Below are 21,968 nucleotides of genomic sequence, written 5' to 3'. Positions count from 1 at the left end.
CAGGGTGCCCTTACCACTGCCTCCACTTGAAGCTATCTTCCTCTGTGAGCCCTGGGCTAAGCAGTTATCAGGAATTGCTTGGCAGATTCTGCAGAAACATCACTGTCTTGTGATCCAATGGGAGGTTTGCTTTGCAGCTGGCAGTACAGTACAGTGGGGAAGATTTTTAGCCCCTTCCTGGCAGGGTGGTTGTACCCACCTCTGTTCCTTAGCACCTGCCCATATCACTTATCTCTTCCCCTTGCTGCTTAGCCTGACACTTGTTGCTCTCACCCACTGGCCTGATTACCTGAGATTCCTGTCTCTTCCCACATGTTGTTCCATGAGGTCCTCACTTAATGACCTGCACCATCCTGGGTTATAAAGCAACTTGGATTGCTGGAATTGCCACCACTACATGATTATACTTTATGACCCCATTGCTTGCTGATAGGAATTCCAGTCCCAATTGCCATCATAACACGAGGACTATCTGTCACAATATGGTCAGAATGCATATTCTTTGTGTTAATTGGTATATCTACTTTCCATTATGTGTACACCATGTTAAGAACTACAGCATTGATATCAGCAGTTGAATTATTTTTTATTAAGTTTCATTATAAAATAAAAATAGAAAAAAACTCCAAATGTTAGAAAACTAAGAGAAGGAAGGAGGGGAAAAAAGTGCGAGGAGAAAGAGAAAAAACTGGTGACTTTTTATTTTTTCAGTAAAAACAAAAAATAGATACTACCTGAACCTCTTGCTTTGCATTTTACAACCGTTGATGAACTTTTCTTGAAATGAATATTATTTTTCCATTTCAGTCAAAAGATAAAATGATGCGAGGATCACGCAGAGGCTGTGTTAGACTAAGGGTAAGTATTCCTTAGATTTTTTGTGTGTGTGTGGACCGGAAACTTGAGAGATGGCTTATGTGCTTATTCCTATGTTTTTTAAAAACATAAGTCAACTTAAATTTCCTTTATATACTATTAAAACTCAAATTGTGTTTATCTGTTTGTCTGTTTAGACCCTCAAGTTAGTCCAAACAGTGCATTATACTGCAACAATTTTTGAATCAAGGTATCTAAAATCTGCTAACTTAAATAATGTATGAAAAATCTGGAACCCATCAATCTATGGAATTGAATTTTCCACAATGTTTAGACTAGTTTTATTTCCAAAGTTGTTGGCTGTTGCAGAATCCCTTGGGTCATGTGATTGTGATTTCTTACACTGCCTTCAAACCTCCCACAAAGGAAGTCAATGGGGAAGTCAACAGGAAGTTAGACATTGCTCTCATTTCCACTGTTTTTTTGCTTGCCTGTGTTTATTCCATTTATCTGTTTCAGTAGGAAAATATTACTTTATTATTAAAGTTCATTTGCTGCTACAATTATTTTTGAATTTATGATACTTTTCTTAGATGATTATGGAACCACTTAGCATTGAGGTGAGAAAAGTATGGATATCCTAAATTTGTCAAGTTTAACATAAATATATTTACTATAAATACATTTAATGGACACTATCTAACAAAATGATGGGTGCTATCTAACAAAATGAAATTCAATGGTGAGAAAAGTAAGGTTCTACATTTAAGCAAGAAAAACAAAATGCACAGGTACAGTATATGTGGTACCTTGCTCAATAGTAGTAACTGAGAGGGATCTTGGAATCCTAGTAGACAACCATTTAAATATGAGCCAGCAGTATGCAGCAACTGCCAAAAAGCCAACATAGTTCTAGGCTGCAGAGGGATAGAATCAAGATCATGTGAAGTGTTAATACCACTTTATAATGCCTTGGTAAGGCCACACTTGGAATACTGCATCAAGTTTTGGTCACCACGATGTAAAAAAGATGTTGAGACTCTTGAAAGAGTGCAGAGAAGAGCAACAAAGGTGATTAGGGGACTGGAGGCTAAAACATATGAAGAACAGTTGCAGGAACTGGGTATGTCTAGTTTAATGAAAAGAAGGACTAGGGGAGACATCGTTGCAGTGTTCCAATATCTCCGGGGCTACCACAAAGAAGAGGGAATTAAGCTATTCTCCAAAGCACCTGAGAGTAGGACAAGAAGCAATGGGTGGAAACTAATCAAGGAGAGTAGCAATTTAGAACTAAGGAGAAATTTCTTGACAGTTAGAACAATTAATCAGTGGAACAACTTGCCCCCAGAAGTTCTGAATGCTCCAACACTGGAAGTTTTTAAGAAGATGCTGGATAACCATTTGTCTAAAGTGATGTAGGGTTATCTGCTAAGCAGGGGGTTGGACTAGAAGACCTCCAAGGTCCCTTCCAACTCTGTTATTCTATTTTAATAATTACTCAGTCACAAAGCATTTGGAGTCTGTACAATTATATGGAGCAAGTTTCAAGAGTACCCATGGCCAATCTGCTCAATTTTCAAATAAAGAAAGAACATGTCCAGTTCACCCTTGTCCGCACCTTTTGGATTACTGCTTGATTACTGCTTGTAAATTGTTTTTGTTTCTATGTTCTGAGAAATAGAATATCCATTGTATCTATGATGATACTGTTAATATGACTCTGCACTACATCCTACAACATCTTGAATCTCCAAAGATCTATGCAAGGGTCTTTATAGACTTCAGCTCAGCATTCAGTACCAGCATTCCAGATATTCTTCTAACTAAACTAAATCAGCTAGCTGTACCTGACCACACTTGTAAATGGTTCATAAGCTTCCTAACAGACAGGAAGCAACAGGTGAAGCTAGGCAAAATCACATCAGATACCTGCACAATTAGCACAGGAGCCTCCCAGGGCTTTGTGTTCTCTCTATACACCAATGACTGCATCTCAAAAGATCCCTCTGTTAAAGTATTGAAGTTTGCAGATGATACAACAGTGATTAGTCTCATTCGAGACAACGAATTTGCATACAGACAAATTCTGTATTTGTCCTGTGGTGCAACAGGAACAATCTTGAACTAAACACACTAAAAACTCAAAACACACTCAGAAATGGTGGTAGATTTTTGGAGAAAACCTCCTATACTACCACCTCTTACAATACTAGACAACACAGTATCAACAGTAGAGACCTTCAGGTTTCTAGGTTCTATCATATCTCAAGACTTAAAATAGACACCTAAAATCAAAAACATCAAAAAAGCACAACAAAGAATGTTCTTTCTGCACCAACTCAGGAAGCTCAAACTGCCCAAGGAGCTACTGATACAGTTCTACAGAGGAATTGAGTTTGTCATCTGCACCTCTATAACTGTCTGGTTTGGCTCTGCAACCAAACAAGACAGACACAGACTTCAAGGGATAATTAGAATTGCAGAAAAAACAATTGCTACCAACCTGCCTTCCACTGAGGACCTGTATACTGCACGAATCAAAAAGAGGGCTATGAAAATATCTCAGACCTCTCACATCCTGGAGATAAATTGTTTCAACTTCTACCCTCAAAACAACACTATAGGGCACTGCACACCAGAACAACTAGACAAAAAGACAGTTTTTCCTGAATGCCATCACTCTGTTAAACAACTAATTCCCAAAACACTGTCCAACTATTTACTAAGACTATATTATTATTATTATTCTCATCCTTCCTATTACCTATCTCCTCCCACTTATGACTATAACCAGATTGCTTGTATTTTTACGATTTATATTGTTCTGTTTGTTTCCTAGTATGATTTGATTGCTTATTAGTAACCTATGACTATCACTAAGTGTATCTTATGATTCTTGAATAATGTATTTTTTTTCTTTTATGTACACTGAGAGCGTATGCACCAAGACAAATTCCTTGTGTGTCCAATCACACTTGGTCAATAAAAAATTCTATTCTTTTATTTTCTATTCTATTCTATTCTATTCTATTCTATTCTATTCTATTCTATTCTATTCTATTCATAGAAACAGTAATGACAAAAGTTCCTATATTACTGGGATAAAGTTATGGTAGTGTATGATACTCCTGTAGTATAATAAGCTTGTTGTTCTTGTTTTGGGTAGACTGTGAAGTTAAGGTCTATACCAGAAGACAGGTTATGAGGGAGAAAATTGCTACAGTTATTTTCATACTTTGTCTAAATGATATTGAATATAATTCAATTTTTAAATAAATATGTCAATAAGTATAAATTAGCAATTATATATTTTCTTACCTAGTAGTAAGTTTCCCTAAATTCAATGTTGTTTCTAACAAGAAATGCATAATGTTTCTATGCATTTTCTTTGCAGTGTTTATTCACAGATAATGGCATGTTGATTGGACAAAATAGAATCAAAGACTTTCTTTTTCCAATTTTGAATTTTTAAACCTTAATGTATAATTGTCTAAATGTTTACAAATATATTCTTTTTTATTTTATTTTATTTTTTATTTTTTATTTATTTTTTATTCTACCTTTCCTCCAGAAGCTAAAGGGCTTATTTTTATAATAATCTAGTGAAATAGACTTACGTCAGAGATAGTTGGCCCATGTGGAGCACATTGGTGGTTCACCTCAGGTAGAAAAATGTCTTGGACTAATCCTACTGAGCAGTGTCAGTTTTTCAGATTCAATTTGGCTGTTCAGCTTGAATATGACTGTGACTGGATTGTTTTAACAATGGTTTGTTAAATAAATCACACTTGGCTGGATTCATGTAAAACATGGCTTCCAAATTAAGTATATTTATATAACAAGCTATGTCACAATAACTATTGTATTTTTGTGTAATGTCTGCATCTTCTGAAATATGTGCATGTTTGAAGGAGGCTGTGTGTATTTTTTCTCTAAGTGTGCCTTGTATAACATATCAATTATATTAATTTTCTAGCATGGACAAGATATTAATATTTTCCAGAATCTTTCAGGACTGCATGGAACACAGTTCTCCCTAAAATATATAATTAAAATATGCTAGTAATTTGTGTATGAAGCAGCATTTTTTGAGAGTGTACATATGTATGATCAGTTTTGAAGACACAGTTGGGAGTCTACTTTAAGGCCAACACCCATCAGAATTGTAGTCAGGATTTAGAATTAAGATTTATTACGCATGTTACAACAGTTTTGTTTGTTTCTGTTTCTGTTAAAAATCAGTTGGAAAGTCTGTCTTTAAAATACTGGCATAAATTTTCAGTTCTGCTAGTTCTTGCTTATCTCTAATATCATTGAGAATTGACCATTGGAATTATTTATTATACTTTCATCTTTCTTATTGGTGACATCTGTTCATTTGTATTTAATAAGGCATGGGGTAGAAAAAACTGTCCATTTACAGAAGTGCAAAAGGACACTACTTTAGGAAATAAACCTATGACATGGGAGTTAAACAGTGGATTCGCCAAGAGGTCTATTTATTGACAATTAATACTACTGTACTGCACATAAAAGACACTGAGTCCTTCGGGAGATAGGGCGGTATATAAATTTGATTAAATAAATAAAATAAATAAATAAATTTGCCTCTGAACTAAATAATCAATGTTTCTATATGTAGTCCCTTTGCAGGTGTATTTATTAGATTTATAGCATCTATAGTCATTTATTGAAGAATACTTGTAAGTTCATAAAAAATAAAATAAAAATGAACAATTTCCTGAGAAGCATTAGTAGGGCAAGAAAACTAAGAGAATTTTACTTATTTTAATGTAAGAAATATATAGTGGTCTGTCAAAAAGTGTAGCTTCTCTTGCACTTTTTCTTGTTCTAATGTTGATTTTTTGGTTCTTTAAAGATGCTTGTATCTTTAAAAATCTAAGAGCTGTTTAAAATAATTATTATACTATATTTAATAACTGAATAGAATGAGGAGCTTCCCCCCCTGTGTAAAAAAATTTAATCGTTTACCGACTTCCCACCAGAAAAAATAAATGGGGAAGCTAGCAGAGGAAGGTCACAGGTCACTGTGGTTAATCTGCACCAGTCTTCCTGTGCACAGTATCATACCCTCCTTCCAGTAGTCTCCCTGTGCTTGCACACATTGTTGCTATCTTTCCCTTGGACTTCTTGCACTTGCACAGACCTACATCCTCCTTCCCTCAGCCTCCCTGCACTGTGTTATGCTCTCTTTGCTTTTGCCTCCCTAGTCTCACACCGTGCTGTGTCACCCCTCAGGTTCTTTAAATTTATACTTATCAAGAATTTAATACAGATCATCCTCGACTTACAACAGTTCACTTAGTGACCGTTCAAAGTTACAATGGCACTAAAAAAAGCGACTTAGGACTGTTTTTCAGAGTTATGACCTTTGCAGCATTCCCATAATATGTGATCAAAATTCAGACACTTGCCAATTGTTTCATATTTATTTATTTATTTATTTATTTATTTATTTATTTAGATTTTTATACCGCCCTTCTCCCGAAGGACTCAGGGCGGTGTACAGCCAAATTATAAAAACAACACAATATACAATTAAAACAAAAATTTAAAACAAGCATATTCCATAAATGGCCGAAATTTAAAACGATCAAATTTAAAACCCTTAAAATTCATAAATAATAACCCCAATTAAAATTATTTAAGATTAAAAATTTAAGCCAGTCCCACTTGAATAAACAAATGCGTTTTCAGCTCACGGCGAAAGGTCCGAAGGTCGGGTAATTGGCGCAAACCAGGGGGAAGTTCGTTCCAAAGGGTAGGAGCTCCTACAGAGAAGGCCCTTCCCCTGGGGGCCGCCAGCCGACATTGCTTAGCGGACGGCATCCTGAGAAGACCCTCTCTGTGTGAGCGTACGGGTCGGTGGGAGGCATGAGGTAACAGCAGGCGGTCCCGTAAGTACCCGGGCCCTAAGCCATGGAGCGCTTTAAAGGTGGTAACCAAAACCTTAAAGCGCACCCGAAAGACCACAGGAAGCCAGTGCAGACTGCGCAGGAGCGGTGTTATGTGGGAGCAGCGTGTGGCTCCCTCAATCACCCGCGCAGCTGCATTCTGAACTAACTGAAGCCTCCGGGTGCACTTCAGGGGGAGCCCCATGTAGAGAGCGTTGCAATAATCCAAACGAGAAATTATGACCGTTGCTGTGTCCCAAGGTCACATGATCCACTTTTGTGACCTGACAAGCAAAGTCAATGGGGAAAGCAGACTCACTTAACATTCAGGTTGCTAACTTAACTGCAGTGATTCAGTTAACAACAGTGGCAAGAAAGGTCGCAAATGGGAACAAAATCACTTAACAAAGGTCTCACTTAACAACATAAATTTTGGGCTCCATTGTGATCGTAATTCGAGGACTACCTGTAATGACATTTATTACTTACAGAAAGTAACAGATAAATCTAAAGAAAAAAGATAGAAGAGAAAAAAAGATGCAAGAAAAGAAAAAAAAGAAAACTAGTTGTGAATTTACAATGACTTCTCACTGTCTCTTCAACTGATACTGATAAACCTATTTTCCTTCCTTCCTCTTATCTTTTCCAGAAATCTTTTTAACCCCACATTAAATTTCCATCTTTTTCAATCATTAAATCCAGAGATCATTACTTCACTTTTTTCTCCTTTTAGCAAAAAGCCCCTAAAAGGTTTCCAGCCCTTTATAAAAGCTTGTCTTTTCTTCCTGATCAAACAGGGCAGGATTGCCACTTCCACTAATTCTAACAGTTTAAAGATCTATTCCTCCTTTGTGTGTTAAATATTTTGTGCAGAGAATAACCTTGCTATTATTGCAATATGTAAAATTAATCTTCCATGAACCTTTCTTAATTCAGCACCCATAAATCCCAATAAAAATATTAATGTTTATACTTTTTTGCAACTACACATTCATAATTTGTTCATTACTCATTTTCAAATTCCATTTTGTTTCTCAGTTCTAATTACCCTTTTTATATTAAATATTTATTTTAATTTTGTGTATTAAAACCATTGAAAACTATGACCTTCTGCAGATAGTTGTTTGCTTGACTTCATTTTAAGATCTTCATCTTCCTGTATTAATAAATCCTCTGTCCTCTGTTCCTCGTCTATAAAATGCTTCCTGTGCTAAGACCAATAAAATTATTTTTGGACACAGCTGGGGTTTGTATTTGTTCCATATATTTAGTATGGCATCGTATTAGTATAATCTCACATAGTGATTTTTAAAATCCACATTAACTTTATCATACCATAAAAATCTATGCCAACCACACCTCAAGTTAGTCCTTCCAATTCAAATACATCCCTCAAGTTTCTCTTTTGTTAGCTAAACAGAATCCAGTTTAACCAGTTCTTGACAGGTCACTTTATCAATGTTTTGTTTTTGTTTTTTGAACCGAGTGCCTGAAACATACAGTATAATTTTCAATGGGACTTTACCCTGAGTAGAATGTGACAGTTATCTCTTTTGATCTCCACTTTATGATCCTTTTAATGTACCCTGAAGTGTTTGCCTTTTTACCGGCTTGGGTATCATTGGCTTGGGTTCAATCTGTGATCTAGTAAAACACTAGAATCTTTTCACATACTACTGCCAAGTCCTGTACAGGTAGTCCTCAATTTACGGCCACAATCAAGTCCAAAATTTTCGTTGCTAAGTGAGACATTTGTTAAGTGAGTTTTATCCTACTTTATGACCTTTCTCGCCACAGTTCAATGAATCATTGCATTTGTTAAATTAATAACACGGTTGTTAAGTGAATCTGGTTTCTCTATTGACTTTGCTTGTCAGAAGGGTGTAAAAGGTGATCACATGACTCCGGGACACTGCAACCGTCATAAATATGAGTTGCCAAGTGTTTAAATTTTAATCACATGACTATGGGGATGCTGTAATGGTCATGTCATAAGTCACTTTGTTCAGTGCTATTGTCACTTTCAATGGTCACTAAAACAAACTTTTGTAAGTTGAGGACTACCTGTATTTGTGCTATTAATTTTTTGCTAACTAGATCACTGCTATTAAATTCCATTCTGTTCATTTTGATCCACTGGTCATGCCTGTGTAAGTTATTTCTCATGGGGTTTTTTATCATCTGCATATTTGATCATCATTTCAGTCCATGTAACAAAAAGCATAACCAAAAAATAGGGAGTTATTTATTGTAGTTTCTGGACTACTATTCTCTAGCACCGTGATTGCGAACAGTGGCACGTGAAGCCATATCTGTGGGCATGCAAGCATTGCTTTAGCTCAGCTCCAGCATGCATGCGTGCACCGGCCAACTGATTTTCAGGCCTTCCGGGCCCACTGGAAGTCAGGAAACGGGCTGTGTCTGGCCTCCGGGGCGGGGGGGTAGGAAAGGCCGTTTTCACCCTCCCCAGGCTCCTAGAAAGCATCTGGAGCCTGGGGAGAATGAAAAACGGGACTTCCAGTCCCACTGGACATAGGGAAATGGGTCGTTTCTGGCCTTCGGAGGGCCTCCAGGGGGTGGGGAAGGCCATTTTCACCCTCCCTAGGGTCCAAGAAAGCCATACCATTGAGTGCCAAAAGCGGGAGGAGCATAGGTGGGTCACGAGTGCATGTGTGGGGGGCAGGGCGCATTGAATGGATGTGGGCACGTACGTGCGCGCTCCCCCTGAGCTACCTCCTGCTTTTGGCATGCGATGGCAAAAAGGTTAGCCATCACTGCTCTAGCATGATGTGGGGAATACCTTGTAACAGGAATACAGCAAGTTCAATATCTGGTCAACATGCAGTCAATTATAGGATTTAGGTAGCCTACGATAGACCCTCCCTACCCTACATCTCCCACCATTATTTTTCTTTCTGTGTCCACTGCATTTTGTTTTCACCTGCCTTAGTAATGCATTAGTCTCCTTCTGTTTGTCTCTATTCTTCTCTTCCCTTCTTTTTTGTCTTAATATGCTTCCTCTTACCTATCTCCCTACTTATCCATCCTTCTCTTTAGTTCACCTTAATCTTTCCACACTTAATCTTTCCACATTTTCATTCTTTTCCATGACCTTCCTTCATTGTTTTTCCCCAACACTTCTCTGTTCTTAATCTTTCTCTCTGGTCTATGGGTGTTGCAGTCCCCTTGCCTGCCTTAATTTTCCAGCCTAATTGTGTTGCCATTTAGAAAATAAAACAGCATTTTCTAACTCAAATTTCTAAAACAGGATTATAATTCAAAGTTATGTGGAATCCAAATAACTATGCAATTGAAGATTCAAACAAATTGCGATAGTAGACTGAAAACAATAGAGCAAGATGTATTTTAAGCAATAATAGTATTGTATAAAATTATAATTTTTTAAAGGACCCTGATTCTCATATATGTATATCACATATACTCACTGCATGACTTTATAAGAATACTCAAACCCATGTTTGGATTTGAGGATGCCTAAGTTACTTTAGCCTAAGCTTAATCCTGGAAAAGTAATTTATTTTTTTAGTTTACGATTTCTTACCAAAACATCCCTATCCTTTAGGTTTTGAAATAAATGCTGCAGTGTCATATTTGAAAAGCTTCAATATATAATCTACATAAAGTACAATTAGTCTAACAAATATTGTTTAATTTTTAGAAACTGAATCAGTAAGCCTTAGAAAATTTGCCTGAATTTTGCATTCGAGTCTTGTAGAAATAGACTGCATGCTGCTGTGATGTCACTGCTCTGCTTATCAGGATTTTTGCTCTTTGTTTCACAGGGAGCTGTGATTGGTATAGATGATGAAGACGACAGCACCTTCACAATAACTGTTGATCAGAAAACCTTCCATTTCCAGGGTGAGCTGAAAGAAAAGCTCTTTATTACATTAATTCCAATCACAGAAAACGTTTGGATGTTTAACTAATAGAATAGAATAATTTTAAAAACTGTAGAAATTGAAGTGCTTGAAAATGTACAGAGAACATTCTGGAGTCAGGAGCACTATGGGTTAGGCAGGGATTTATATCTGCAGTGTATACATATGTGCTGGAAAAGACTGTAGCATTGGCAGCATGTGCAGATTAAAAATTTAAAGGCTGTATCAGTGAAGGGGGAGAAAATAATGGGTTTTTGTTGATGGGTATTCTTGCAAAAAAAAAAAAGAAAGAAAGAAAGAAAGCACCACCGGTCTTTAATATCCAGAACTGCTGTTGTGCTTTCTGCACGGAGAGAGTCACAAAGACCATGTAAGGTTGCAGCTTTTGTTGATATAGAATCTAAATGGGAGATGAGAGGGAACGTTTGATTTAAAGGTGGACTTCTGATTCAGGATTTTCATGCTGTCATTTATTTCATCCATATTTCATTGCTGTTGTCAACCAATCACCGTTCTGCTGCCATTTACCTTTTTATTCATATTTACTAACTCCAATGCCATCTGTTACTGCTATGTTTCGTCATTGCATGCTATGGTTGACAAGTAGAAAGGGTAAGGTACTGTGTTTTTTATTTGTACTTTATATAACTTGCAAAATATATGTTCGTAACTATATTTTGGTTTATATATGGTTTAAGATACAAATTTCATATAATGTTACCATTTCCAAGCTTGCTGTTTTACTTTAAATTATAATTGTTTTCTCTGATTGCTAAATTTGAATTTTTCATTCTCGGTAACCTGTAAATTATTTCCTTATGAGTAAGCATTTATTTTTTTTAAAAAATTAAAAATCTGTGGAATTTATAGTAAAGTATCTTTGTTTTATCTTTGGATAGAAAATTCTAATATTTATCAATATTCATGAAATACCTATAAATTCTATGTTCCATATTGTATACATATGTAATTTGTATTCTCAATGACTTGGCTATCCTATAGCTTTTGGGAGGAAGGGATTATATTAAACATTGCACAATAGAAAAATTTTGCACGACAAGTTTGCAGTATTACTATGTAATGTATATTTATCTCACAGTCTTAGAATTTCTGCACAAAATACAGCAGAATACAAGTTTTTAACCTCATTTTTGGGAGCAGAAAAATGGTTAATGCTAATAATCTATACTCTTGGGAAGATATTAACTCTGTTGCATAGCTTCAGGAATGTCGTTTTCTACTGCAGCTGTTAAAGGAACTGCAGTTCTACAGTTTTTGTTACCTGCAGAAAGGAAATTATCTTGAGAGATAAGGCCATCATAAACAAAACAAAATAAAGTAATCTTATCTTTGAAATATCCACTAAAATTAATTATATCTGGATTGTTTAATTATTTGAAATTTAACATTACTGGGATTTTACTGTTACATTGATATATAGCATGGGATGATGATGCAATTTTTAAAACAAGGACTAAATATCTAGAGATTCCTCTTATGTGGACCGATTACTTATGTATTAGCAGTGACACAGATGCTATTATCTGTGGCCTATTATCAATTTAAGAATGATAAAATACAATTGTACTTTTAAAAAGTTCTAGCTGTTTTAACACACAAACACATGTGGTACATTTGTATTATGAAATGCAAAGATTTTCCTTACATTTGGTTCACTTTATCATATTCTAGAGAAATGAAATTACATCTGCACATTCTAAGAGCTGACTCACCTTGTTAATTTTAGAATTTATCTAATTATATCATCAGAAAAATATTGATACACATACTGTATACAGATCAATATGAGCATTTCATATACCTACAGATCAATATGAAGAACCTCAGGGGCAGAAATGTTGAATGACTAACTGGGTATGGGCATTGGGATATATCTGTGGATGAAGAGATTGGGCTTACATTTTGACAGTGATGGGCAGAGAGAATGCTGGGTAGGCCGTTGCAGGAAATGGGGAACTTGTACATTAGTGCAGGTTCCCTTTTCTATCCCACTAAATGGTGGTCAGATTATTCAGTAATTAAACTCAGGCCAGTGCTAGTAAATGCCAGGTATGTACATAATAAAACTATATCCGTCTATGCTTCAATGGTGATGAGCATGTAGATTCTAGTAATATAATTTGGTTAGGCACTAAAGAGGAAGTTTTGCTCTTGCAAGTTTCAGATTCTTTGTGAACCATTATACCAAGGGCGGGGACAATATGTGGTCACAACGATTTAAGAAATCTAGGGAATGATCAGTACTGCCCTGGTGCTAGCTAGATGTATGTCACATTATGTAAGATTGAGGCTGAGGCTCTATACAGGGTACAGGTACAGTATTCTTTATTAAAGAAATGGGTTTGTGGTTTGTGGTTCCTTTTTGACTCACAGCATCTGGTGAAGGAAGCTATGGCCAAGCAGACCTTTGGTTGGTTTTGGTTGGTGCACAGATTATAGTCCTGCTTGGAGCAAAAGGCATTGGCAACAGTGATCTTCATCACACACTTAAATCAATACAACATACTACATGGAGCTGCTAGATTGTTGGTGGGTAGAACATCTTATTTTTTTATTCCTGCATTTAGTTCAAATTTAAAATAAAGAGTATAACCTATAAAGCTTTATAAAGTATAGTGCCAGGTTACAACATGGACTGTCTATTAGACTGTCAAGAGGGACCCTGTTGAGGATAGCACCAACCATATGAAGAGAGGTTTGAATTAGAAGTCAAGATGCTTTAGTTGTTACAGTTTAGTTGTGAAACATGTTGACTCTGGAAACTCTTTTGGCCACTTTTCTTCTGGTTTTTAGAAAATTATTGAAAACCTTCTTTTAAGAGGACCTTTCATGAAATACAACATTTTCTTTGTTTTCATTGATGTCATTATATAGTAGGATTGCTATTGAGATCCTTCTAACTCATCCAAAGTTAGGGGATTGGAGCAGTATAAAAATTACATAAATTTAACACTTCGGGTATTATACAGAGTTCTTTCTACATTAGATAAGGCAATCAAATCTATAGAATAAAAAAATTCTGGGATAGCTAAGCAGACATTTTTTAAAACATGTGTTCCATTTGGTTAGTAGAAAGATTTACTGAAATCATACAACAAATTACACGTTTTGAAATATTTTAATTTAATATATGATGTATAAACACTAGGCAGAATTCAATCTCCAGTACTACGTGTTTTTTTAATTCTTTGGGAATCAGAGAAAGGGGAACTACTTCCATTCATATTCTAATAAATCAATCCTAAGAGTAAACTAGGAATACTAGATGCTGCATAGTCAGTGTAAAAAAATGCAAGCCAGATAAATGAATTGTTTTCAACATTTTATTTAAGAGAAAATGCTTAAAGAATAAAATATAAAAGGAGTATATAGATATTTTAAAAATGTACTATCCAGCTGCCAAGACTATGTTGATAGGGAAAAAACCCTTCCCTCTTTATACACTAATACAAGAGATGATAAAACAACTAAAAGTAGGAAAGGTTCTAAATAAAGATGATTTTCTTTTAAACAGTATAAGGCATTTGAAGTAGTCCCAATAATAAACTGATTACAATACTTACAAAATTTATGAGGACAGTATCTACTTAATTTTGAAATCAAGAAAAGATGCCCTTACTTGCAACAGTTACAGCTATATTTCATTAAATATGACTGTACACTAGAGGCACCTTTGGCTGCTGATTTACTTAGCACAGGTGGGTTTTTTTCTCAAGAGACAGAACAGTTCTTTTATACATTCTGGTAAACACTGCAAAAGCATGGCAGTGCCTTCCCTGTGCATGATCCTTTATCTGAGCCTAAAGAATCTTTGATAAAACTGCACTGAGTAGATGTGCACCAGGTTTATATGTGCACCAGGTTCTGGAGAATGTGGGAAAGAGAGAGTTCAAGTTCATTCTCAGTGATGGAAATTTACTGTGAGTAAATTATTTTCTCTCAGTGCAACCTATCTCAGAGGGCTGCTGTTGTGGTGATAAAAGGGAGCATCCTAGGTAAGCTACCTTCAATTATTGGAAGTGAGTCAGGCTCTTAAATAAATAAATGGCCCTCTCCACTCATTCTATAAATTGCTTCAAAGTTTTGCTTTGAGACTCTGAGACAGAAGAAATAACCAATTGATTCCACTGTCAGCCATGGTAATCAAGAACTCAAAGTGGCTAATAAGAATAATGAACAGAGGATCTGTTGGACTTTGTCTTAAAAGAGATAAGAAAAATTGCAAACCTTGACCTATGAGTGCATATAAAATGTGTTACTCAGAAAACACCGGCTTGTGTCTTCCCTTCCCTTGTGCTTTCTCTTTTCATCCCTTCCCATTATCTTTTGTCTCTTGGGTATTTGTGCTGTTTGTTCTTGTACGTGTATCTGAAATATATATTGTAAAATCAGTGTTAGTTGCTGATAACAAGTGCAGTTACTGTTGATGGTGCAGGTGAAATAATTGTAGCTGGATATGGATTGGTAATCTTTTTCCCATATTCAAAATAAAATGTTTAAACCAATGATCTTAAAATGACTTTAGTTGTTCAGTTATAAATTCCTATCATGCCATTTAATAGAAGCCTATAACTAAGGATTTTCAACTTGTTTGTACTTGAAGATGAGTGACTCTGTATTCACTTCTAGAGTATAGTTGCACTGATAGTGTTTTACCATACTAGTCAACTGAAAGATGTAATTATTTTTTATTTTGTTCAGATCTTTTAGTCATTATTCATGTCTGTATATTACCAAATATGTTATACTAGTATTACATAGTGTTGTATATTCATATCTATTTCCATTTGAGTGCTCCTGGGAAAGTATTACAAAATTTACTAATATATGTAGTTTGCCATGGAGATTGCTTGATGTTTTGAAACAAATACTATTGCTGTAGTATCTACATCAGATTTTTTCTGCATATGAGGCATCTTCAATGTTTATCTTAAATTATATAGTAACCAAAATCTAATATGACACCAAACTGTTCCTGTCTTTTAATCCAGTTCTAGTGATAACTCTTGATAACAGTGGCATAAATACATATGTTGATAACTGTCAGCGTGTTTTGTCTGGGAATATTTGAAAGTGTTAAAATAGTTTCATGTAGGGTTTAGTTATTATGAAAAAATGCAAAGGGAAAATGAGGGGATTCTTTGTTTAAGTTTATATAAATTAAACCTTTAGATAAAATAGTTATGTTTCTAAGGGTATAAATTGATTTAAATAATATATACATTCAAAATGATTTATTTTTAAACTGATAAGCAATAGGTAAAGCATGAGATAAACTAATTATGTTAAGTAAAAACAAATATGAGGCTATACAGTTACGAACTGTACTGTTTATTAAAATTTGGGAATTTAAAAAATAAAATAGATTAAAATACCGTCTGGAAAGAATCATCAATGTTACAATCAGGAATTATGATACTATTATAATTAAATGCAGTTGTCTTCCACTTTCATTATTAAATTGATGAATTTAATAAGACTTTTTAAAATCAAGATGGATCGTATAAACTCCACTGGATATAATAATATATAGGGATAAAGTTTTGCTCATGATTTTAAAAATACAGACATAAAGGGATCTAAGCCTGAATAATTCATATCTTCTCCAGAGTTTGAATGCACTGGGGCTTCTGAGTAAATTTTTTAGATTGCATCATTAGAAAGATCAAATATTGCTGCTAATATAAAGAATAATGATGAAGAGAAGACCATTTGGAAACTGCTGATAGTCCAGAATGTAGCAGCAGTTTTGGATACCCCACAGTTCACCCAAGTAACACCACTGCTGCATGACCAACTCTGGCTTCCAGTTGCTTTTTGGATACAATTGAAGATGCTAGTTACTTCCTTCATAACATACTCTTCATAACAAAGGGCTGGGACTGCCTATCCCTGAGGGTATCTGTCCATCCTATTAGGTTAGATGGGAGGGATGTTAAATGTTATCTGATAGGGCCGCAGAGATGTGCCTTCTCAGTAGCTGCCCCAGCCTTTTGGAACAGCTCTCATCTGAGATCCAACAGATCCATAACCTGGATTGTGAAGATCTGACTCTTTCCCCAAGTGGAAGTGAGAACTAGGATGAGGACTGAGCTGTGAGGACGATTGATTTGGCATCTGAGGGAGGGTACTTTTGTTTTTAACTATGTTGTTTATGGATTGTTGTGAGCTGTTTGGATCCATCATATGAGCCAGGTGGCCACGTAAGTCCTGTAAATACATAAATATCAGAACAGGTATTTCTTTACATCTCTTGAATAAATCTAATATTTGAAATTTGTTTATAGCAGATCTTTTCTATTTGGTTAATGTTATTGAAATCTGATACAATGCTTTAACTTTCCATATAGAGACTTCATAACAGTCTTTTGTCTTCCTTATAAAATGTAGTATTTTATTAACACAATCCATACTCTCAATTTGAGAAATAATGGATACATTCAACAAAATACTAATTCAGTATAAGAACATCAACATCTGAAAAACATTGCTCTGCTTCCTTTCTTGGAGTTAGCATAAACAACAGATGAGGGAATATGGGAGGGGTGTTACAAGGAGGCAAGTGTGTTATTGGCAGCACTTCAGTGAAACTGGGCTACTGTAAGGAGTATGGACATAGCCTTGAAGGAAATGTGCAGCAACTATTAGAAAAATTATTAATTTAGCCCTGAAAGGAATAACAAAGAAACTTAGGGTAGGCTTACCTTAGCAGACCATTTTTTTGTTTGTTTATTTTGCTGTTACCTTGATTTTAGGAATTAATATTTGTAGAGGACTATTGTAATTATATTACCTATTTGGTTAATCTGGGTGTAAAAAAACTTTGCTCTATGATTTAATAATTAATTATAAATAATTATGAGTTAATAAGGTTCATTATATTGTTCCTGACATTTTAAAAACAAACCTATTAAATCAAAAGCACATTTTATTTTGTGTGTCTTTTATGTTATTGGCCCACAATGTTTCTGAAATTCAAAGATTCATGTTCAAACAGAATGAGGTTGGTTCCTACCAATTAGTCTTATTGTAAGATATGTAACATCTGTTCCCAGAATTAGAAAACATTCAATAAAGAAATAATTCATGATAGACTGACATGCTAGCCTTCTTGCTTTATTTATTAATCAAATATTATTTATTAATAAAATTTGTATAGCAGCCCATCCCATAAACAGCTATTCTGGGTGGTGTTTATTTACTGTTAAATTAAGGTCACAAGTACATTTTTAATATTCTTTCAGCTCGAGATGCTGATGAGAGAGAGAAATGGATTCATGCTTTAGAGGAAACCATTCTTCGTCATACTCTTCAGCTCCAGGTAAGTTAATTTGCACTCTGCTTTAAAATTATAAAATTGTTAAGAGTATTTGCTCAAATGAATTCATTAAAATTGATGAATACATTCCAGCTTACAATACAGCTTTCTGTTGCAACTATAGTATATATAGTAATAATTATAAAATCGAAGTATTTAAAATGTTTCAATCAGCAAGCATTTCAGCTGAATTAATAAGTTTTGAAATAGCACTGTATTGCCAATATACAGATAGAAACTGTTCTGTTAAGATCTGAAAAATTAGGAATGTTGATTGAACCTATTTTCAAATATCTCTTATTTAGTAAGTTTTCAGCAACAGGCTTATGGTTATAATTTGTATTTTTGTTTGCTTTATATATTCATCCATATCTGCATGTCAGGTTTGGAGACACGTAACACAAATTCTCTACACTAAAATAGAGAACAGCTATATATAAATCCATTGACAAAATAATAGTAATACTATTGTAATTTAACTGGGGTTTTTTTAGGTTTAAAAAAAATTCAAAACTAAACTAAAAAGCCAAATATTTCTTCTTTGTTGTTTGGATACTTGCAAATGGAAGTAAATGGAACTTAAATTCTAAAAAAGATTTTGAGGAAAAAGCAAGTGTGTGTCTGTTCTTAGTAAAAAGAAGACTATCATTATAATTACAGTATGTCTTACACAACTAGGTTTCTTCCTCATATAAACATCTGCAGGCAAATACAATACAAAAAAGCAAAAAATAAATAATCCAGCACTGAAATACATTAAAACACAAATAAGATTAATCTTCTAAACTTTATAATTTGAAACAACATATTTCAACTCTTGAAATACTTTCATATTACAAAGTGGGGAATTCTTTTTAAGATGTTAGTTTTAAATCGTAATATTTTCCCTTTGGGTAGTGTGACTGAATAAAAGAAGTGTTCCACTGTGGAGTATTTAAATGACATTTACAATAATTTTCAAACAATACATTTTTGTAAAAGCAAACCTAGATTTAGATGGACAATTGCAGCCTGTTATGCTTGTAAGTCTAGCCAGCTTAGACGCTTCTATTTCTTCCTATCTTTTGCCAACCTTATTGTCCTTCAGTCACAGAGATTCTATTAATTAATTCTCACCACTGTAAGTCCTCAGAGCAATTTTGTTGGCTCTAAGCTTGCAGCTAGGAGTCTAAGAATGGGAAAAAAACTCCGGGGCGGAATAAGGCAGGATTTTTTTATTTTGTCACAACAGTATACACAAACGTAATATATAAGCAAAAGTATGCAACAACTATATTAATTTGATATAATGAAAGGGAACAATAGGACAGGAACGGTAGGCACTTTTGTGCTCTTATGCACGTCCCTTATAGCCCTCTGGAATGGGGTGAGGTCAATAGTAGACAGTTTTTGGTTGAAGTTTTGTCAAATATGTATCAGGCAGTTACAACATTGTAAAAAGGTTTAAATCTGCTTCGTAGTAAGGGTGCTGCTTAAATCTGCTAAACTGAAACTTGCAGAGAAGGGTGGGGAAATCGAACTCGGCGGACGATCAGTACGAGCCAAAAAGGAAAAAGCAACTTAACGCTGTAGCCAATTGCAAGCGTGTTGACGTATTGGAATAACTAAAATGGGGACGGAGGAGATCTGAATGGATTTGTGGCATCGTCAGCGCTGCGCGAGAAGTTTTAGGCGGATGAATGGGTTATGTATGGCAGAGCCAGCAGTGCATTTTGCGCGGTAATCTTTGTTAGCTGTACCCTGCCAACGGAATCCCCTACGCACAGCGATCGCAGTAGCTCCAAAGGAAAGCTTCGATGCGTTTTGATTGTCTCCCCTCCGATTCTTCCGCGGGAAGGAGGACGGGTCAGGGTAAAGGACACCTGACCTGACCCATAGCCAATCGGATCCCATTTGGCTTAAGACTGTAACTCTGAACGGCGGGTTTTGCGACGCGGCACCTCTACCGGGAGAGGCGGGGAGGGGAAAGAAGGGGGATCTTGTAAGACCCTTGTCGAGACCGGCCGTGAAAAGAATGGCTAGTGTGAGTAGGAAACATATTGGGTAGCAACGTGATGGACAGGAAAGGAATGGAAACCCTCTTATTTGCCGGCCTTCTCGAGGAGCCCCCCCGCTCCGCTTAAGTTCTCAGTTTGCCCTGATCTCCAGCGTATTGATTTAGTAGCACAGTTTTGCGTCTGCCCCACTTTGCGTTTTGCGTCAGAGTTGATGCGATCTTGTAAAAATAGGCGAGTAGGCAACCGACCCGGCAGATCATTTCCATGCAGTTCCGCGTTTTAACTAGTTCCGCTCAGTGTGAACCGTCGCTAAAACTGGATGTTGGAAATGAGGGCATCGTATCTTGGAGGTTCAGAGTCAGTTTGGCTTTCAGACTGGACTCTGGATGACCTATTGATTACTCCCTTTGCTGCTTCTGCCATTTAAATGGGTCTTTTGCTGGGTTTTAACATTTGATCCGTGAGGCAAGCCATTAATACAGAAAGAGAGTTAATGATTTCAGGAGTATTGGACTTCCTTATCTATACATTTGCTGTATAGTTGAAAGGAACATACTGATTGCTTTCAAATTGCAAATCAACCTGTAAAGTAGGCTTTCCTTAATGAACACACGGTAAGACCAGCCGACTAAGGATGAATTCAGCTGTCTGAATTCTTTACATAGCCAAACCTATACAGAATGTGGAATTGCAAGAATTTTTCTGTAAGGAGTGAGCGTGTCTGAAATGTCAAATTGTGATCTCAAACAGTAGAAGCCACAATTGTGCCAGAATGTAATTATAGTGTATTTCTGGGGGAATTGGAAACATGCTTATAGGGGGGGTGGGAAGCAATAAAGCATCCATAGTGAAATGTATTTTTTTATAAAGACTGCCGGTATTTACTACATAGAAGTACCTTTATTTTTATACAGAAACTTGGTTACTGTTCACATCAAAGGATTCCTTTTCATAGGAGAAAAACCTTTTAATTACGTATGGATAGTGCCCAACTTTAACAATTCCATTCACTCTTAATATTTAACTGGTCCAGCTGGTTGGTGATCTTAATTGAAGATTTGGTCAGTTTACAAAGCTAATGGGTGACCTTGAAAAGCCCTAGGAAGCAGGCAACTTCTGATAAACCTTGCTAAAAAAATACAAGGTTTAATCTAGGCAATCTCCAAGAGCCAACACGGATTTGAAGGCACCTACAAAAAAAACCCTATTAAAATTGTGTGGTAAACTTTTTTTAACATAAATTCTAGAATAATCTGAGAACTAGGTGAGTTGAAAACCCCTTCCTTATTAGTAACAAAAGAGGCCTGCAGAAGACATCCAGTTGCAGATTTATCAATGCAAGCCAGACTGTATAGGATTATAAAAATAAAATTATAAAATCATAGAATTATTAAAAATCTCTAAACTTATAGTTTATTGCTAATAGTTTGTTCTCTTTTTAAAAGTCTTGGTTATAATTCTACAGAACATGAGGATTTTTGAATCCTATTAATTTTTAGATGATAAAAGCAGTAAAACAATAAACTATATGACTTGCTGTTGAAACTTACTCCCTAGACAGCCAAAAATGTCTAACTTTACATCAGCTTTGAGAAGGATTTTTAAAACATGTTCTAAATGAGATAATACCTTCTAATATTCATTTTTTAAAAAAATTATGAATTCAAAATAACTTTATAGCTAGTATTGTGTTGGAAAATTAAAAATTTGCTCTCCTGCATGTTGGTAAACAAAAACAAATTATGCTTAATTTTGATTTTTTAAAATTATAGGGTGTAGAGCCTGGATTTGTTCCAAGTGTCCAAGATTTTGATAAAAAACTTACAGAAGCTGATGCTTACTTACAAATTTTGATAGACCAATTGAAGGTATGTTAGCTCTGTAATTGACTGCATTATAGATGTACGGTAAATAATTTTCTAGCAATTATATATTTTATTTTGTTCCTAAAATTTAGGAGTGTAATTCGCTTGCAGATAATGCCAGAAATGGGAACACC

The 21,968-nt window shown here is 35.4% G+C and overlaps 1 protein-coding gene across 7 annotated transcripts in view; it reads left to right on the top strand.

Moving 5' to 3' along the window:
* The window catches only part of OSBPL9 (oxysterol binding protein like 9), a 62,607-nt gene that overhangs the window by 5,694 nt on the left and 34,945 nt on the right, over positions 1–21,968 (top strand). For 2 of the 7 annotated variants that reach the window (XM_058174434.1, XM_058174433.1), the window contains exons 2-5: positions 808–858; positions 10,535–10,613; positions 17,899–17,975; positions 21,742–21,837. In XM_058174434.1, the coding sequence (XP_058030417.1) occupies positions 808–858; positions 10,535–10,613; positions 17,899–17,975; positions 21,742–21,837 (303 nt within the window). Of the gene's footprint in view, positions 1–807; positions 859–10,534; positions 10,614–16,733; positions 16,858–17,898; positions 17,976–19,548; positions 19,692–19,746; positions 19,996–21,741; positions 21,838–21,968 lie in introns of those variants that run through there. The other 5 variants (XM_058174436.1, XM_058174435.1, XM_058174437.1 and 2 more) reach the window with 5 other exon arrangements.

The sequence above is a fragment of the Ahaetulla prasina genome, chromosome 3, assembly GCF_028640845.1.
Source record: "Ahaetulla prasina isolate Xishuangbanna chromosome 3, ASM2864084v1, whole genome shotgun sequence".
In the NCBI taxonomy this organism is placed as follows: Eukaryota; Metazoa; Chordata; class Lepidosauria; order Squamata; family Colubridae; genus Ahaetulla; species Ahaetulla prasina.
The sequence above is the reverse complement of the archived record's forward strand: the minus strand, read 5'-3'. Positions and strand labels throughout refer to the sequence as shown.